This window comes from Chenopodium quinoa, unplaced genomic scaffold (assembly GCF_001683475.1).
Source record: "Chenopodium quinoa cultivar QQ74 unplaced genomic scaffold, ASM168347v1, whole genome shotgun sequence".
Classification (NCBI taxonomy): domain Eukaryota; kingdom Viridiplantae; phylum Streptophyta; class Magnoliopsida; order Caryophyllales; family Amaranthaceae; genus Chenopodium; species Chenopodium quinoa.
This window is the reverse complement of record NW_018744693.1, coordinates 2,049,625-2,070,669: the sequence shown is the minus strand read 5'-3', so window position 1 is coordinate 2,070,669 and position 21,045 is coordinate 2,049,625. Positions and strand designations below refer to the sequence as shown.

Here is a 21,045-nt window from a genome sequence, read left to right as displayed (position 1 = left end):
CTGTTAAAAATGTGGGCATATGCATTCAAAATATGAACATATGCATTGGTTCATTTGAATGTGTATGAACGTAATTAAGCATTTCAGAAAGTGAACATATACATAAAAAAATGAACATATGGATTTAGAAAGTGAATATAAGCATTTTAGAAAGTTTACAAAAGGATTCAAAATATGAACATAAGAATTTAAAATATGAACATAAATGGGAATGTGAACATAAGGTATCCGTTTGATTTCACTGTTTATTTATTTTTTTACAATTCCAATAAAAAACTTCAAACAATAGAGTATCGAACAATATTCAAACAAAATTAAGTGATAATCATATAAATTCAAACAAAATTAAGTGAAATTTACATAAAATTGCCTTTTTTAGGGATGATCCTTTTGATTTTGCATCTATTTTCTAATGTCTATTGATGTTTTTGCAGCTTTTTAGTGAGAGAAAATGAAATAAAGGAGAGATCGAGAAAGTGAAATAGAGGAGAGAGAAAATCATGAGAAGAAGAAGAAGAGCAATTTCTGAGTTTGGAAGTGACGTTACACTGGGTGTGGGTGGGTGTATTGTAGTTACCGTGCTTTTTATTTAGTTGTAAGGCCTTTTTTTTTATATACTTCTGGGCTTTTTTTTGGCTTTTAGGCCGCTGTTACGCCTATCTAAGGTGCACAAGGGTGCACTTATCCAAGGTGCACAAGCCCCTTAGACTAATTGATAGTTTAGTTTAGTCATCTGAGTTTTCCATGGGTTAAGCGAAAAAAAAAACCATCATTATGTGATGACAAGGCAAGTACTCTAAACTATTTGGCCGGAATTAATACTCCTTAGTGGTTGATGGACCAATTTGCATCATTCTACAGTTGAAGGAGTAAAATGTTACAAATACGTAAGTTTATGAACCGTATTTTAACTTAACTTGATTTTTAAATGAAGATAATCACACAAAAACATTGACACACTGTATTGATAAATAAGAAGTGTGCAAGCCTTGCGTAAAAAGGAGGTGCCAAGAGGTGAAAACATTCATGATATTATCAATTTCCAGAAATTGCTAAGTGACTCAAGGTGGATGGTGTAGGTTGTTCATGTGTATCGAGAAGGGAATAGAGCAATGGATTGGTTGGCCAACCGCCGAGTTGTTCAACACTCTCAAATTCAGAATTTTAATGTTATTTCTGTAGAATTTTAAATCGTATTTTAGGGCTTGTTTTAATTGACTGAACTGAGCTGAAATTGTTGAAGTTGAATTGTTGGAGTTGAACTCAACTGAACTTATTGAACTAAACTGAAAATATTCTCAAAAGAACAAGCTTTTAGAGGAGGATATTAGTAGGGGTGTTCGCGGTGCGTTTTGGTGCGGTCTGATCATAAACCGCACCAAACCGCAAAAGTGCGGTTTGTAATTTTTTCAAACCGCACCAAATCGCACTTTTAAAAAAATCGCACCAAACCGCACCGCAAGATGCAGTTTGGTGTGATGCGGTTTGCGGTTTAACCGTAATAAATTAAAATTTTAATTATTCTTTTTAAAACAAAACTTTTATTTTATATTATAATTATTAGTTGATAATTTAAATATTAAACTCTTTTTATCAACCTTTAATCAACTAGAAGTAAAAAATTAGCTTATATATTTTAGTTCTTTATATAATTTTAATGAAAATATAGTATAAAAATCGCAAACCGCTTTAAAGTGCGGTTTGCGGTGCAGTTTGGTCTCAATAATTTTGGAAACCGCACCAAACCGCAAACCGCAGTTTGGTCATTTTAAAAAACCGCACCGCAATTTTCAAACCGCAAACCCCACCAAACCGCAAAATTGCGCCACGTGTACAACTTTGAAAAAAAGATGACATCAGCGGTTGCTAGTTTAATACGAAGTATTAATTAGTTATAGATTTTGCCTTTTTGTTTCTTTTGCTTCTATTTGGATTTGTTCCTCTTTCAAATAAAAATAAAATAAAAATAAAAATAAAAATAAAAATAAAAATAAAAAATACACCGATCTACTCGTGAATTGTTAATAAATTCCCAATTTAATACTAAAAAAGGAAAGATATTAAATACTTTTATATGCAGCCCTATAACATTACCCTTTTTTTTCGATAAGAAAATTGTCCTCTTTCTATATCTCAACTGCTATTTGTCGCTCCCAAATTACCAGGTAACGCTCCCTTTTTGCCTTGAATGGACCACTATGCCCTTTATGCAATTTGGGTTATAAAAATGACCTTGTTCCCCATTTGGACACAATACATGAAACGGTCCCCTCACTTCACGACATTGCTGTCCCGAGCTTCCCAAAATCGGTCCCCACGACCTTGCAACCAAATCGGTCCCCACGACCACCTAAATTTTCTATTTTCAAAAATCGTTAAATTTTCCGACGGGTCTTCGGTCATGGACGGCGAGTGGAACATACGTACGCCGGAGAATGCGTCAGATCATTCTGTAAGTTTTTTTTTTATTTTTTTTATTTTCAATAATTAGGACATCCGCCTAAAATTTCCGAATGTACCATGGAACATCCGGAAATTTCAAAAATTTCAAGCGGAAGATGGGATCCGCCTAAAAAATCCGGATGTTCCATGGTACATCCGGAAATTTCAGGCGGATGTACCTAGGGACATCCGGAAATTTTAGGCGGATGTCCCTATTAATTTTTTTTAAATGTTAAGTACGTTTATTTAATTTTTTTATGTTTATTAAGTTTTTTTTTATGTATTTTTTTTTTCGTGGTCTTGTGATTATTGTTGTGATTTAGTATTTGATATTTAATGTAATTTTGTTGTATTAATATGATTATTAGTAATATGTTTATTTTTTGTTTCATTATTATTATTATTATTATTATTATTATTATTGTTATTATCAGTAATATGTTGATATTATTGTTGTTGTTGTAGTTGATATTATTATTGTTGTTGTTGCTGTTATTTTTATTGTTGTTGTTGATATTGTTATATTAATTAGTAGAAATATAATTTTAATATTAATATTATTATTATTATTATTATTATTATTGTTATTAATATTATTATTTATTTATTAATTAATTTTATGGTCTTATAAATTGTTTTGTAGTTGTTGTTATAATTTTTTATTATCATTAATATTGTTATTGTTTTGTATTTGTTGTTATTATTATTAGTATTGTTATTAGTATTGTTATTATTATTATTATTATTATTATTTGTATTATTTTAATTATAATTATAATTATTATTATTTTTGTTTTTATTATTATTATTTTGACATAAAGCATGTTTTGTTTAATTTGTATAGGATATGGAATCTGAGGAAGGCGGTGACGGTGTGAATTATAGTGGGAATTTTTTCACCGATACGTTTTTTCCTACATTTGACGATGATGTTACATGGGCTGATGGTGTTTCCATAAAATTGGGATTTATATTGGTGAAATCGTCTTATAACAAAACCAGAGATGGTCGGCCATATCGGTATTTGCGATGTGATCGGTCACGAAGGAGCAAGCTGAGAGATTTGGAGAACGCGATACGGAAGGACACCAAAACCAAAGCTAATGGTTGTCCATTCTACATCAAGATATATTATGATGTCAGCACCGAAAGTTGGAAGATCATTGCGAAAAATGATCACACCGGGACACATAACCACCCAATGATTGTTTTGGATGATGTAGCTCGTCGAATCACGTAAATCCACGCTTGCAGAAGCGTGAGACAACCAGCAATCGAATCAGCACCTTTCCGTGATGCCGTGCCCAGTTGCCGATACAAGTAGGCTAGTGCAGCTGTTCCCCAAGCATACTCGTTAATAGGGACATCCGTGTGACATAGCTCGTGAAGGAAGGAAGGATGCGTACGGTTACCACTCTTGTCTACAAACAGTGTACCTCCAAGCACTAACCACAAGTATGCATCAAGCTGCTCACTAAAATCCCGGTCGACCGCCAATGTCGACTCTAAAATCTTATCAGTCAACACCCCACTACCCTGCCAAATGGTCTTTGTGCCGCAAACCTCAGACAGATCATCTGGAGTCATATCCATGGTGACCGAGCACGCGTCCCGTAACACGTCCGTGCTAGGAGTAGTGGACACCATATTGCCTGCAACCCGTAACCCAAGTATGTTGTACACGTCGTGCAGCAAGATCGTAATCTCCCCAAATGACATGTGAAAGGTGTTCGTATCTGGCTGCCACCTCTCAACAAAAGCAGAAATCAACGGCCAATCAAGTCTCTTAAACATCAGGCCAGGCAAGTGAGACAACCAACTAGCATCAATCGCCGCAATGTCCTCCACAGATTGACGGCCTCGCCAAGTGAACAAGTCAGAACATAACTTTGTCGGAAGTTCCATGGAGGATCCACCTGGAATTTCCGGATCCTCCATGGAACATCCGGAAATTCTGGGCGGATGTCACTTCCGCCTAAAATTTCCGGATGTTCCATGGAGGATCCGGAAATTCCAGGTGGATCCTCCATGGAACTTCCGGAAATTTTGGGCGGAAGTTCCTGGGATCCGAAATTAAAAAAAAAATACCTCGTCTCCACCATCGCCGCCGCCGCCGCCACCAGCGTCGCCGAAGGTCCTCACTCCGAATCTCAGCCTAATGCGCCTCGAATCACCCATTTTCTTTTGTGTTTATGATGATTGTTGTTTTTTTAAAAAATGAAGAACAATTTTTGAATTTTTTTTTTTAAAAAAAAATTGTTTTAGAGAGTAAGAGAGTTTGAGAGTTAGAGAGAGAAGTAAAGAAGTGAGAAATGTTGGTCGGGAAGGAAAAAACCATTTATATATTAGGGGTAAAATTGGAATTTCAAGAAAAAAGGGAGCGTTACCCGGTAAAATGGGAGCGACAAATAACAACACCCTTCTATATTCCTAATGTCCTATGTATATTCCTTAAAAAAAAAAAAAAATCCTATACAGTATACACTTACCAACCTCCAATCAACAATGGCGGATTCCATTGACCCAAATTTCCACCAAAAACCCCTCCTCGTAATCAACCGTATACCCTCTTTCAAATTCCGCTTCGACCACCGCCTCACACCCACTTTCACCATCGTAGACCCCATCACCGCCGTCGGCACCGACTCCTCCGCCGCCCACACCTTCCTCCGCCACAACGCCGCCGCCGCGCGCGCTGTCCTCTGCATCGGACCTTCTCCATTGATAAAGGACACCTTAGATTGCCTTCCTTCTTTGGAATGCGTTGTCGCTCACTCCGTTGGTTATGATCATATTGATTTATCTGAGTGTCGTCGCCGGGGAATCTCCGTCGCTAATGTTGGTGACGCCTTTTCGGATGATGTTGCTGATTGCGCTGTCGGGTTGTTGATTGACGTGCTTCGTAAGGTCTCCGCTGCTCACCGCTTTGTTCGGGCCGGGTCTTGGCCCGAACAAGTGGCTTTTCCTCTTGGGTCTAGGGTGAGTGGTCTTTCTTTTCTCTGGTTTTAAGTCTTCAATTTTACTTGCTGATTATGTGGTCAAATTACAAAGTGTCTGTTTTGATTTATTGAAGTGAGCTGAATTGACTGAAGTGAACTAAATAGAGCTGAAATGAATATTTTATGAGAGAAGGAAATTGAATTAATTAACAAGGTGATACGGAGTACTTAATTATTTTATTACTGGTACTTTCATTTGTTCGTTTTTGTTTGTCTCATTTTCCATTTTACTCCCTGTTTACATAGATATACATACATAAATAACATGATGCAGAAGAATTAGGACACCCCTTATCTTGCATCTACTTCCAACCTAAAATTTGAAAAAGAACGTGCTTATTGGACAAATAAGAATTAGGACACCCCTTATCTTGCATCTACTTCCAACCTAAAATTTGAAAAAGAACGTGCTTATTGGACAAATAAGGGGACGGAGGGAGTAATTTTTAGCTATATTTATAACGAACTTCATTTAGTTAATCAGAGATGCACTTGTACGGTTGTACGACATGAAAATCTAAAGGTAATCATGTAAGAAAACCAAAGAGATGTACAGTGTAATGGAAATGATTGAATGTACATACCAGAATCTCTACGGGGCTGAAATATTCGAGTAATTCAACTTGCCCTTTTCTTTTCTACCAAAAACATCATTAGAGCTTGACTGATGAATTTAGTTTATGCTCAAAACTCTATGCTTTTACTACCCCTTTAAACTAGATACTATTTAGCTAAGTCATACATTCCTGAATTTATGATGCTTGTATATAGTTATATACTAAACTCCTGAGTGATTTTCTGCAACGTGCTACTTCAATTACAATAACTAGATTTATGGCAATTGTAGTTAGGTGGAAAGCGAGTAGGCATAGTCGGCCTTGGAAGCATTGGTTCTCGGGTTGTAAAGAGACTTATTCCACTTGGTTGCAGCATTGCATACACCTCTAGGCAGAAGAAACCCTCGGTTTCTTTTCCCTACTACGCCTATGTCTATGACTTAGCACTTGACTGTGACATTCTCATCCTGTGCTGCTCATTAACCAATCAAACCCGCCACATGATCAATGAGGATGTCTTGAATGCATTAGGAAAGGAAGGAGTAGTCATTAACATCGGCAGAGGGGACCTAATTGATGAGAAAGAACTTGTGCAGTTTCTGGTGGATGGCAGAATCAGAGGGGCTGGTCTTGATGTGTTTCAGAATGAGCCCTATGTTCCTAAAGAATTGTTCAGCTTAGATAATGTCGTCCTCTCCCCTCATCAAGCTGTCTTGACTCCGGATTCCTTCATGGCCGCAGAAGACATTTCTGTAGCAAATTTGGAGGCCTTCTTTTCCAACAAGCCCTTAGTTTCTCCTATAAGTTGGGATTAGTTGCAGTCATATACTGTACATTTTGTCATGAAATCGTTGTATCAATTGTATTAGCAATAAAATGTATTTGTTCAGGGATAAATAATGAGGGCTGCCCCGTTTTTCTCTTTGATTGACAAAATTTGTCAATCTATTTTGTCATCTAAGCAATTGAGCTTACATACTGATGAGTCAGATTAGGAAGTGGACAAGTAGGCATGCGAAATTGAACACCTAGACAAGCGACATTATAACGTCGGCAACATGGTAGGTTAACGTCGGAAACATGGTAAGTACGAACAACATATCTAATTGAAATTCAAATTAACAACATTGCTATCAATTGAGTCGCACATTTAAGTCATCAATTTTAGTGCATTAAATAACAGTTGTATAATAATTTACACTGTAAATTACTAATTGAAATTCAAATAAACAAATAGCTTTCTATAGTATAATTATGAACTCATCACTTAGTGAGTACAAGAACAATTCTATTACTTGCTGTATATTTAACTGAATCACAGAAATCAGTAATGTATGGATAATTTAAACAACAATTAAGTCATCACTTAATGAATCATCTTCTAAGTTGACATCATCAACGCTATCTTCGTCCATTGCACGCCTCCTTTTACCCAGATGAATGATTCCCATATACAATCAATATCCAATTGGAGAAACGATAGGTTGAAAAGAATGCTCAAGCTTTTCCTGTTTCAATGGAGATTGGAGAAAGAGAGTTGAGTTTTTCGGAGGAGGGAATTTGGGGGTTTTTATTTTGGAGCTTTGGACAACGATGCTCCAACGATTACTGATACATTAGCTTATTGAGGAAACCAAGCGGCGAGTAAGGTAGAGGTGGGAGTTGAGCTGAGCTAACCCCAGATTGAGGTTGAATGACGGAGTACATGAGCGTCAACTTTCTGGTATGAGGAAGTACTAATGTAGGTTTGATATGTATATGCAAATACATATCAAACATTAAAATATTGAAAAGTATGTAAAGCACATGGGGGGTGGGAGAAAAGGAGGAGAAAGATGGGCACGTGGGACCAGTTTTAAATGTACCACTGAAAGCTTATATAATATCATTGACTATGTAGTGATTCTATTTCTACACGTAGTTAGTACCACTGAATGAATATACAGTACCATTGAATGAATATATAGTACCACTGAATGTTCAATGATACTATTTGATCATCTAGTGATACTATTAATCACCCAGTGGTACACTTAAATTCAGCACATGGAGGTGAGAGAAAGGAGGAGAGAGATGGGTAAATTTCATGCGAAATGTCTCTTATGCTCCTTGATATGTATGTCCAGGTACCTATCAAACCTCCCTTTGGAAGGCTTCAATCCGTGTAATACCCGTGTTATGACGTGGACTGCTCACTCAGCTGTAACATGGCAAAATGAACATGTCATCACACTGATTTGATGAAATGGTCCTTGTTTCTAATGAGTGAAAAACAAAGAGTACCCTTAGATTGACAAACTTTGTCAATCAAAGAGATAAACTGGAAATTGGCGATAAATAATATTCTCCCTACTTTCGCATTGCTCCTTTTCTTTTTTCCATTTGTCAGAGATTATTTCCACCACTCTCTCCATACTAAAATTATAGTGACATGCTATCTTAGGATATCCAGATAATGTTATAACCTTTCATTACGTAGTTATGATTTATGATAAGATTTCTCAATACGGAACACTGCTACTACATTAATCATCTTGTTGAGAGTATAAGTCAGCTATTTTAAACCGTCTTTCTTTGTAATGCCTTGTCAATCCTTATTTACAGGGATTGTGCAAATCTTTGTGAACAAAATATGGAGGACTGGCTGTAGATATCTTAGATGTGAATGCACATGATGGTTAAGTTTTGAAAAGAAAAATATATTGCTGCTGCAATTTTGAAAATTTTACAGTAGTCTTGTGAGAAAAGACTACCACAAGCCTAAGACTACCACAAGCCTAATGACGTGGCATAATTTAATTGAATGTCATAAGCTATGTCATCTTTGACTTTTCAAAGCCTTTTATAATTAAAATTCATTTCTTTAAATTCTAAAATTCATTTTTTAATTTCCGAAAATTATTTTTTATGATTTCAGAAATTCTTTTTTTGATTTAATAATTAATTTCAGAAAATCAAAATTTAATTAAAAATCAAACTAAAAAAATTAATAACAAAGATTGTTCTTCATTGTTCGTTCTTCATTGTTCTTCATTTCACTATCCAAAATTAAAACTTTAATGCAAATTTGTCACAATTATTCACTAATTAGTTCAATGTTTCATTATGAAGTCCGATGTTTAATTTTGTTCATCAATTCGTTTACTAGCAATTCGAAGTTTTCATTTTTTAATTTTTAGATTTTTGTTCTTACAAAATCTCAACCAAAACCGCATTATAATGTATTTGTTAAGGATGAATTACACGCATAGGTGTTTGGTTATATCGCGGTGGTCGTTGGCATGGTGGTTTAGGTTGAATGATTGATATTTTTCCGAAAGTATGCTTGGAGAAGACAACAATTCTTTTTTTGTTTTCGTCCTTGTTTGATCCGTTAAAATGTAAATAATTTGTTGCAAACTTGTTTGTGCCTTTGATAATGACCTTAACCTTGTTAGGTCATTACCTTTGGAAAATAGTAGTGTTTTATATTATTTGAAATCGTTTTATTTTGTAAAAGATTATTATGCCAGTTATTGTCAAATTCAGTTTTTTACTCTATCTCACGACATACACGTTTTCATCCACTAGCTCTTGTGCACTTTTTTTTTTTATTTATTTATTTTTTAGTACTTCATTCTTTGCTTTCCCTAATTCAAGTGATTGAAAATTAAATACACTAAACCGTGGATGATGCATAAACATTAATTGATTGAAATTATGTACACTTACAAGAAAATTATTCAATTAATGTCCACAAATAAAATTTCACAAGTATATACCAATTAAAGTTCATAAACACAATTCAAAAGGTATACAAAATTATATAGATTTATCAAAAATAACGAATATACTTACATCTTCGTTTTTAACCATGATGGAAGTTCAAGAGTACTCAATTGTTGAATTTGAATTGAATTAGGGAAAGCAAAGAATGAAGTTCTCTAAAAAAAAAAAAAACATTTCAGACTAAAAAAAAAAAAAAAAACATTTCAATTGGTGAACGATTTTTTATTCTAAATTATTATTTGATTTTAAACTTTGAAAATAGAGTGATGGGGAATTTATTTAGGGGTGTGGGGTGTCGTCACTGTGGTGTTATGATGTTTAATGTGCTAAATAAATTGGATCTGTTATTTCAGGCTAGAAGTAAAAAACATTTCTGCAAGTTATTGGCCCTGTTTGGGAGAAAGCTGAAAGCTAAAGCTGATTGAGTTAGTTGATTTTGACTAGCTGATTTTATTAACTGATTTGACTAACTTAATGTATTAACTGATTATATAAAAGTGTTTGGTAAATAGCTGATAGCTTAAAGGTGATTGAGTATGTGAAATGACCAATAAGCTAATTGTGGGGTAGGTAGTTTAGATAGGATTTTAAATTAAATGAGGTTATAAGTGTCTTTTCACAATAATTAATGAATAAGCTAATTGAAAAAGCTCCTAAAATGAGCTTTTTCAAAAAGAGATTATTTAGTGGAATAAGCTCTTTCAATAAGCTTACTACCAAGCACTTGTATTAGCTTGTTTGACTAGTCAATCAGCTAAAGTTAGTCAAATAAGCTAATATACCCCCAATAAGCTTACTACCAAACAGGGCCATTGTTTTGTCTTTTAGTAAATCTGTCTAATACAGTAATACTACCTCCGTTACACATTATTTGCAACGATTAGATATTTTTCCTCTTTACTTTATGTCAATCGTTGCAAATAATGTGTAACAGAGGTAGTACTCCCATTATCATATCACTAATATATAAAGCCGGTCTCGCACCCAGGTCACAAGACAGTGACTTGGCTAACTAGTTTTTCGCCAAGTGACGTGTCACGCATGCGATAACTAGGATGCTAACTATTTGAATTTTGGATAATTTTTGAAATTAAAATATTGTATCGAGTTTTATCATACTACGTAGATATACTACTAATATTTCATATACATAACATACAAATTTAACCATAACTTTTAATAAAATTCTAATAACTCGGTTATATTTCCATCATAAAATTTGTTTTTAAATTAAAATTTCTAAAATAACATCCATATATATATATTTAAAATAATAGAGAATAGTAAAAATAAGTTTTAATTGGTTAAAGTATTTTTAGTTTAGTAAAAATATTTTAAATATGATATCGCATGTCTAAATATCCTGCATTATGTGATCATAGGATCGTATTTAACATTCAAGCTAAAAGGTTTATCCCAAAATTCAATAAGCAATTTGGGCATCTCCCGGGTAAAGGAACTAGTTCTTAAATAAAAGTGTGTTAACGAGTTAAGGCACAAATGGGGACTATGTTGTTTTATTTTATTTTTTAAAAAAACCCAAACCAGGCTTAGACTGGAATATCATTAGAAGCTAAAGTAGCAATCCGGGGTGGGAGGACATCTCGCCGTACTCGCTTACCAACATCCCATGGTTGAACACGGGCAAGCTCGTGTGCTACCTTATTACCACCACGTTTAACAAAAGACCAAACAACACAAGAAAAATTAGAAACAAAGGCTAAAATGTCATCAACAATAAGATGGAAGTGGCTAGACCCCGTAGCATTGCTTCGCAGTGCTTCAATCACTTGTAGACAATCACTCTCAAGAATGATGTTTTGAAATCCTTCCTCGTGCGCCACCTTCAGTCCCCAATACACAGCATTCGCCTCAGCAATTTTCGCATCCCACGTCTCAAGGAACTGAACCGCAACAGAGCAAACAACCTTGCTCCTTCATCCCTACACACCACTCCAACCCCCGTGCCTACATTTCCCAAAAGACCAGCATCAGTGTTCACCTTAGTAAAACCCAAAGAAGGCGGAGACCAAGAGACAACAACAACTTCTCTTATAGTACCTGAGCTTCCCTTCTCCTCTCTCAAGCCCCGCATCTCCCCACACACCTTCAAGGCATAGCTCACAACACTATAAGGTTTCAACCTCCCATTCATCATAATCACCTTATTTCTAGCACTCCACACGGCCCAACACAAAGTAACTATCTCCTCCACCTCCTCCTCATCAAACTCCTTCATACACCATTCCCACCAATCAATCAAAGAAAGGAAACTATCATCCAAAACACAATAGTACTTAATACTCATCCAGACCTCGCGAGCAAGACTACACTCTCTCAAAGCATGAAGTGTTGTTTCGGCTTCCCTCATACATATGCAACAAGTGGAATCAAAGTCATGAATACGGCTATTGATACCCTTCCTAGTTGGGATGGCATTCTGACAAGCTCTCCAGGCAAAAATCTTCACCCGAGGAAGAACATGTAAACTCCAAATTTTATTCCAGAAATTATGCACTGAAGAAGCTGTTTCCTCCTCCCTCGTCCACTCATCATTAAACAAAGCTCTATAAGCAGATCGAACCGAATACACTCCATCTTTTTCGAGGTCCCAACACACACAATCCGCAGGCTTTCTACTACTCAATGGGATACTCATAATACGATCCTTTTCGAAAGGGAAGAAGATTTGATCGAGCCGCTCCACATTCCAGCTACAATTTGTTGCATTAATCAAGTCACTCACCCTTAATTTCTCATCCGGATTCCCACGAGGTGAGAGGACTATTTGGGATTAAGTTCCCGGAATCTAAGGATCAGTCCACACACAAATATTCTCTCCATTCCCTACCATCCAACACATCCCTCTACGCAACACCCATTTCGATTCCCATATTCCTCTCCACGTATAGCTAGGAGAGCTACTCAACTGAGACTCCAAGAAACTCGAATTGGGGTAATATTTCCCTTTGAGGACTTGTTCTATAAGGCTACCAGGTTTAGTAATTAATCTCCACGCTTGCTTACCTATAAGAGCCCAATTGAATTGCTTAAAATCACGGAACCCCAACCCACCTTCTTTTTTAGTACGACACAACTTCTTCTAAGCCACTCAATGAATTTTCCTCTCTCCTTCCTTTTGACCCCACCAAAAATGAGCTACAGGAGATCTTAACTCATCACAAAATGAAGATGGGAACTTAAACACACTCATCACATAAGTAGGGAGAGATTGGGCCGCCGCCTTTATCATAACCTCCCTACCTGCCTTAGAAAGCACCATCCCTTTCCACCCTTGTAGCTTCTTCCACAACTTCTCTTTAACCCTCTTAGTAATGACTTTTTTCGATCTTCCCACCACTGTTGGTAAGTCCAAGTATCTATCATGAACATCAACAATCCGAACCCCCAAAACATTAGCAAGCTCCTCACGCCATTGCTCCGGGACACCTTTACTAAACGAAATAGTAGTCTTATCAAAGTTGATTTTTTGACCCGATGAAATTTCATAACATTGTAACACCTCTTGAATAGCCTCGACATCCTAACTCGCAGCCTTAGAGAAAATTATGCAATCATCAGCGAAAAGCAAGTAGCTAATGGATGGAGCTGTAGGCGCCACTCGAACACCTCTAATGCTACCCCTCTCTTCTGCCCTTCGCAATAAATGTGAGAAAATTTCAGCACACAAAACAAAGAGGTAGGGGGGGATATCGGGTCACCCTGATGAATACCTCGACCCGGAGAGAACTCCTCTGTCGGCTTACCATTAACAAGAACCGAAAAAGTCACCGATCGGACATAATCCATCACCCTATCACACCACCTCCCATCAAACCCAAATTTTCTCAAAACTGCTTCCAAAAAATTCCATTCGACCCTATCATAAGCTTTTGACATATCCAACTTTAGAGCCAGGCAACCCTCCTTCGAGCTCAAATTTTTCATATGATGAAACATTTTAAAGGAGACCAAAATATTGTCAGTAATTAAGCGCCCCAGGGTGAAAGCACTTTGATTAACTGAAATAATCCTATCAAGAAACATTTTTAACCTGTTTGTCAACACTTTCAACACCAACTTATATATTACATTGCACAACGAAATAGGCCTAAAGTCCATCATTTTATTAACGTTTGATTTTTTTGGAATTAGAGTTATGAAAGTTTTATTAATAAAATGTGGAATAGGCGCACCTCTAAGAATTGCAAGCACCGCATTAGTCACCGAAGGCCCTACGATGTGCCAATAGGACTGAAAAAAGAGAGGACACATCCCATCCGGACCTGGCGCTTTGATAGGATGCATTTGGATCAAGGCAAATTTAACTTCCTCTACTCTATAATCAGCCTTCAAACATTCGTTCATTTCAGTCGTGACCCTAGCCTGAAAATCTTGCAGTACATGGTCGAATAAAAGAGGGCTCGAAGTAGTGAACGACGAGCGAAAATACCCAACAACCACGACACCCACCTCCTCATCCCCCGTGTGACAAACATCATCATCATCAAACAATTTCCTAATCTCGTTCCTTCTTTTTCTACCTGATGCTCTTTGGTGGAAAAACTTTGTGTTTTTATCCCCCTCCTCCAACCACAAGACTCGAGAACGCTGCTTCCAAAAAACTTCCTCGTGCTGTACAAGACCCGCAATATCACAAAGCAAATATCGTCTCTTTTCTAGCTGAGCAGCCGTGAGCTTCCCTCCGTTGAGCTTTTTTAATTTTTTCCTCTTTTTTCTCAATTCCCGAAAGGTAGCTCCAAAAGTGCGATTACGTAAGTCCTTCAAGTCATCGGCGCAAAGGGCTAATTTAGACTCTAACGAGCGAGAGCCCTCCAAGCCACGCATTCTCAACAACATTCTCACACCCATCATTTTCTTGCCAAAATTGCTCAAAACGAAAAGTCTTCTCTCCAATTTTATTACTCCAACCATTGCGCAACAATAGTTTAATAGGGGCATGGTCTGACCATTCCCTATCAATGTGTATAACATGAGCATCCGGGAACAACACCTTCCAAGTATCAACGACCATGGCTATATCAAGACGACATTGAGTATTCTCCTCCCCCTCTCTACCATTATCATAAGTGAATTCATAGCTCGAGAAAGCAATACTACTCAACCCATAAAAAATTGCCGCATCTCTAAAATTATCCATTGCCACTTCGCTCTATCATTTTTTCCGGCTTGTACCAAACCAAAGAGAACTTCATTAAAATCACCTAGACATACTTAAGGAAAATTTGATTAAGCAACAAGGTCCTTAAGCAAGCTCCACGATAGGTGTCTATTCTAAATCTCCGGCCATCCATAGACACCAGTCAATCTCCAAACATCTACCTCGAAACCCCCTGGACCTCTACATCAATATGGTGTACCGACATCAATCGCAATCTAATATCAATTACCTTTTTCCATAGAAGAGCCAAGCCTCTCGACCTTCCCATAGAATCAACCGCAAGACCCTCAAATTCCCCAATTTTCTCTTGCAACTTCCTAAACCCCGTACTACTCAGCTTTGTCTCTGATAAGAAAATCACAGGCGGGGCCTCTATTCGGATCAAATCCCGAAGTCCAGAGATCGCAGAGGGATTGCCCAACCCTCTACAGTGTTTAAGCTTAAAATACTCATTGAGTTCGGTGGGATTGCTCATCGGCAGTCTCCACCATCCGCAATCCACTCAAGTCATTCGACAAATTAATTTTTTTGTTCACAGTCTCCATATCTGTCCCATCTTCTCCTCCCTCCCTACTCCTTTTGCCTAATTCTGAGTTACCCTCCACGTCCATCTTATTCTCCTTACTGACTACATGCACCCTCATAATTTTTCTCTTATTTTTTATTTTCTTTTTTCCTTCCACACCACCCTTACCCAACACAAACTGCCCAAATCCCAACATTCCCCCCCTCTTCCTCTCGCAGCTCTCCTTCTGTCTCACTCAAAGTTTCAGACACTTCTGACGAAGCGCTCAAATCAGAATTATATTGACTTGTATTATGCAAAGCAAGCACTCCTGCATTCATATTAATTCCTTCCTCACCCAGTTCTTTTACCACTTTTTCCTCTGTCTCACCAATATTCTCCCATGCCTCTGAATTTTTAGTAACAAATAATTTCTTTCTCGTGGAAATTACCGCATCCAACTCCTCTACTTCCTTCAATCTACCACGTCTAGGAGAGGCTTTGAGCCAAGTACCCCATCCCATCTTCTTTTTCTCGCTTTCCTCAGAGACTTTAACACAGTCACGTTCAGCATGTCCGATCACACCACACGCGAAGCAGAAGTGAGGTAATCTTTCATATGAGAATTCGACATAGGTCTCTTCCCCTTTTTTTTCCCTGATTCTTTGAAACCTTCTCAAAGGTTTCGTCACATTCAGCATTACTCGAACACGACAGAATCGATCAAGCCCTAGAATATCCTCTTCAATCTCAAGCACATCCCCCAGACTAACCATCAATTCCTTCACATAGTTATCTGACCTACAATTGAACGGAAAATTTTTGATTCGCTCCCAAAAAGGTGAAAGATACAACAAGACTTTCTCTGGTTGCTCATCCCCTTCAACCTCTTTCAACACAAGTGTAGACACCTAAAAATGTCTCCCCAAAACCAAACCCGATGATGAACACCTTTCACCGCCATTATTGGTTGGGTTGAGTATTTAATCTTTGGAGTGCTTAAATTTATGTTCTATCCAATACATTTCATAAACTAATCCATTTCCTAGCTTATTTCCCTAAACCATAACTTGTTATCCACTTTTCGTGTCCACATCGCAAAACCGAGAGAAATTGATTTTTTTTCTTATAATTTTGATCTAGTTATTATTTGGTTGGATAGGCCTTGAAATAAGCTTTACAAACATATATCATAAGCCCAATTCCAATCTATAACGAAAAAGATATGAGCAAAACACTAAACTCGGCCCAAAACCGAAACCCTTCCAATAAAACGTCCATATCTTAAAATATACAAATTATTTTGACCTTATTTTAATTGGATTGAAAAGTAGCTTGATAAGATTTTCAATGATATATTATATGCCTTATTCCGAGTTACGGATCAAAAGTTATGATGATTTTAAAAACGGGTAAAAAACTGGAATTACCGCGCACAATATAAAAGCACCGTGTCATGATGCCTGATGACATGGCACGGTGCCTGGTGCCATGACACAGTATTTTACATCGTTTCACGGCACTATTTTTGAAGATTTTTCGCGTGAAAATCCACCGTGGCACGGTACCTGATGCCGTGACACGGTATAATTCACCGTGTCACGGTGCTTTTTCCGTGTAATTTCCGCGTTTTCCCATACTGTGACGCAATGTACTGTACCGTGCCACAGTGGACACTTCCGTGTCATGGTACGTGTGCCGTGTCACAGAATTTTCTCGTGTCTTTTCCGCGTAAACCCTTCACGCGTTTTCACTTCCCGTAGGTTAAATATGTCCCGCCTCGCTCCAATTTTCCCCGCATCACGGGATTTTTCCCCGTCTGACGGTGCCTGGCACCGTGTCGCGGTGTTAATTTTTAGGGTTATTATCTTTTTAGGGTTCCGTGTGTTCCCTCTGCTCATTTTCCCTATAAATAGGACCTCTCTTTCTGCAGTTCAGGGCATCAAATCCTTCTCTCTTTCCCTCTTTTACACCTTAAATCATTCTCTTCTCTTCTCTCATATTCTAAGCTTTAAACCTATATTTCTAATTACACCATTTTCCCTTAAGCACTCCAAGGAGTCTATACTGAACCCGAGGTTCCGTCCTTAAACCAAGGTGTGAAAGGCGCAAATAACTGAAGGTTTGGACCAAATCAAATCTACATTTATTTAATTTAATTTCATATTTTTATTGAAGTTACTAACAGTTTATTCATGATGTAGCAATTTTAAGGAACGGGCGGAATGTGAGTAATTAATTAATTTAATCACTTATTTTATTTTATTTTATTTTATTTAAACATAATTAATTATTTTATTTTAATATTGCTAGTATCATGATTAGGTTATTATTATTTGATTTGACTAACAATTTATTGTTGAATTGCTTCCAATATTAATGTTTATTCTATTATATTTATTATGATCACCATATTGCATGTTAAAGGGAATATGTAATTGAAAATCACGACTAATAAAATAATTTAGACGACCAGTTTAGGTTCCTTTTTAATCTTGTTGTTTAATCAAGTGATCACGATATTTTAGAATTATATGTTGCATTAATATTCAGCCAATTTAGCTCAATAATAGTTTGGAGCAAATTGAATCTTTGTTTGCATGCCTTTGAGATCGCATGAATCACTTTTCACTATAAGAATCGAGTAGAGGCCAATACGGGCGAATGTGACTCCATGACTTACTTCGTACCACCATCCCCGATCCTCCTTTCGTGGTTTCGAACCATATGGAGTTAGTAATCTCATGGATTATGAATGGGGTGTAACTTTCACGGGTTAATCATTGTTGCCTTTCGTTGTCCCTTAACTGTGGTTGCCTTTTATGATCCGTGAACGATTTACAAATTCCTTAAAAACTTGTTGGCGGCTCCCTACTTTCCCTGTCCCTAATCGTATATGTCTATTCCCACTACCTATGAGTACCAAACATATTCACACATGCTTTAACGTAGGCGCACTTCAAACGACGCCTACAACAAGCAACATGTTATCAAAGCACCAAGGCCTACCATTCAAAACCTTTTCCTTATCCCTCCAATGGAAAAATTGGAATGCATAAAGATTTGGTCCAAGAACCCTAATAACCAGTTTATCGGACAACGCCCATACCTTAGTCATCGCTGATTTGAAGGCTTCTACATTATGTGGACGTTCAGTAGCAATCCTCCCAATAAGCATAAGGTTAAATTTCTCCTTCGACTCCTCTGACTCCACAACTCCTAAATCAACAACACCACAACCTTTCTCCTCGTCAAGTTAGCATATCGAGAAATAATGTCATCCGCCATCCTCCTAGCTAGATCAAACCAAGAGTGGTAGCAAAATTTGTAAATCGACAGCAAGACCCTAGTCGCACTAGAGAGAAAAGAGCTCTTTCTTTCGAGGGAGTTTTATAAATTGAGGGGACTATGTTATTAATCGTTCACCATTTGTAGACTACGAGTATGTTATTTTAATGTACTTTTTGAAAACTGGAAAAGTAGTAATGCATAAATATCATGTATTTATATACATGTAGTATATATAACAATGATTAAAATATTCTAAAAATATATGATAAGGAGAGAAAAGAGAAGAGAAATAATCAAAATCCAAATTACAAAGCCTTATTAAAACCTCACTTAAAGGCATCAAGATGTTTACTGAACACTTGAGTTAACTCCTGTTCATTGAAAATTTTTCCTTTAAATGATGATAAATTCCACAAAACATTGTCCTCTTTCTATAATCCTATACACTTACCAAGTCACCAACTACCAAGTACCAACCTCCAATAAAAAATGGCGGATTCCATTGACCCCAATTCCCACCCAAAACCCCTCCTTGTAATCAACCGCATACCCTCCTTCAAATCCCCACCGCCTCACACCCACCTACACCATCCTAGACTCCATCACCGCCGTCGGCACCGACCCCTCCGCCGCTCACACCTTCCTCCGCCACAACGCCGCCGCCGCGCGCGCTGTCCTCTGCATCGGACCCTCTCCATTGAGGAAAGACACCTTAGACTGTCTTCCCTCCTTAGAATTTATCGTCACTTCATGCGTTGGTATTGATCATATTGATTTGTCTGAGTGTCGTCGCCGAGGAATCTCCGTCGCTAATATTGGCGACGCTTTTTCGGATGATGTTGCTGATTGCGCTGTTGGGTTGTTGATTGATGTGCTTCGTAAGGTCTCTGCTGCTCACCGGTTTGTTCGGGCCGGGTCTTGGCCCGAACTAGAGGTGTTTCCTCTTGGGTCTAGAGTGAGTTGTCTTTTCTTTTCTTCTCACTTCAATTTTACTTGCTGATTGGAAGAAGTGGTTGTTTCTCCTACGTTCCTTTTTGTTTGTCTCATTTTCCATATTATTGTTCATTTGAGTTTGTTAATGCTATATGACACCATTGCCTATTGGCGTACACGTAACGATTTTCAAATTGGACGAATAAAAGGGTACGGAGGGAGTAGTTTATAAGCTCTTTTTACAAGATTCTTATAAAAAGCTCCATCTAGTCGAAGTCGATTATAGAGATGTACACCCGTGTAGTCGAGATAGTTGAATGAATATACATGCCAAAATCTCTACTGCTTCACAAGTTTGGACTGATGAATGCTCAAAATTCTATGCTTTTAATACCCTTTAAACTAGTTGATAAGTATTATCTTATTTTCCTGATTTTATGACATTTACTGAACTCCATTTGAGAATATATCTATGCAATGTGCTTACTTTAGTTGCAGTAATCAGATGTATGTCTATTATAGTTAGGTGGGAAGCGAGTAGGTATAGTCGGCCTTGGAAGCATTGGTTCTCGGGTTGTAAAGAGACTTATTCCACTTGGTTGCAGCATTGCATACACCTCTAGGCAGAAGAAACCCTCGGTTTCTTTTCCCTACTACGCCTATGTCTATGACTTAGCACTTGACTGTGACATTCTCATCCTGTGCTGCTCATTAACCAATCAAACCCGCCACATGATCAATGAGGATGTCTTGAATGCATTAGGAAAGGAAGGAGTAGTCATTAACATCGGCAGAGGGGACCTAATTGATGGGAAAGAACTTGTGCAGTTTCTGGTGGATGGCAGAATCAGAGGGGCTGGTCTTGATGTGTTTCAGAATGAGCCCTATGTTCCTAAAGAACTGTTTGGTTTAGATAATGTAGTTCTCTCCCCTCATCAAGCTTTCTTCACTCCGGATTCCTTCAAGGCTGCTGAAGACATTTCCGTAGCAAACTTGGAGGCCTTCTTTTCAAACAAGCCCTTAATTTCTCCTATAAGACGGGATTAGTTGCAGTCATATATTGTACATTTTGTCATGAAATTGTTGTATCAAATTGTATTAGCAGTAGTGAACAAAACCTTGATTTGACAATAAAATGTTTCAGGGATACATAATATTCTTCCTGCTTTCACATTGATCCTTTTCTTTTATCCATTTGTCAGAGACTATTTCCATCACTCTCTTGAACTCGATCCCAAATTTATAGTGACATGCTATCTTAAGATATCCAGATAATGTTAATATGTTATAACCTTTCATTATATAGTTATGGTTTATGATAAGATTTCTCAATACGGGACTAAGTCATAGAAATGACTCGCTTATTAT

General features: G+C 37.3%; 2 protein-coding genes and 1 pseudogene across 2 annotated transcripts; 2 read left to right on the top strand and 1 right to left on the bottom strand.

Annotated features, from left to right (window-relative positions):
• Window positions 1–3,618: 3,618 nt before the first annotated feature.
• On the bottom strand, window positions 3,619–4,380 carry LOC110702302 (protein MAIN-LIKE 2-like). Its single transcript, XM_021880004.1, has one exon. The coding sequence runs from the start codon at window positions 4,378–4,380 to the stop codon at window positions 3,619–3,621; it is 762 nt and encodes a 253-aa protein (XP_021735696.1).
• A 296-nt stretch (window positions 4,381–4,676) lies between these two features.
• On the top strand, window positions 4,677–6,962 carry LOC110702540 (glyoxylate/hydroxypyruvate reductase HPR3-like). Its single transcript, XM_021880261.1, has 2 exons — window positions 4,677–5,421; window positions 6,289–6,962. The coding sequence occupies exons 1-2, from the start codon at window positions 4,876–4,878 to the stop codon at window positions 6,811–6,813; spliced, it is 1,071 nt and encodes a 356-aa protein (XP_021735953.1). The 5' UTR covers window positions 4,677–4,875; the 3' UTR covers window positions 6,814–6,962.
• A 12,012-nt stretch (window positions 6,963–18,974) lies between these two features.
• LOC110702538 lies at window positions 18,975–20,869 on the top strand (annotated as a pseudogene).
• Window positions 20,870–21,045: the final 176 nt, after the last annotated feature.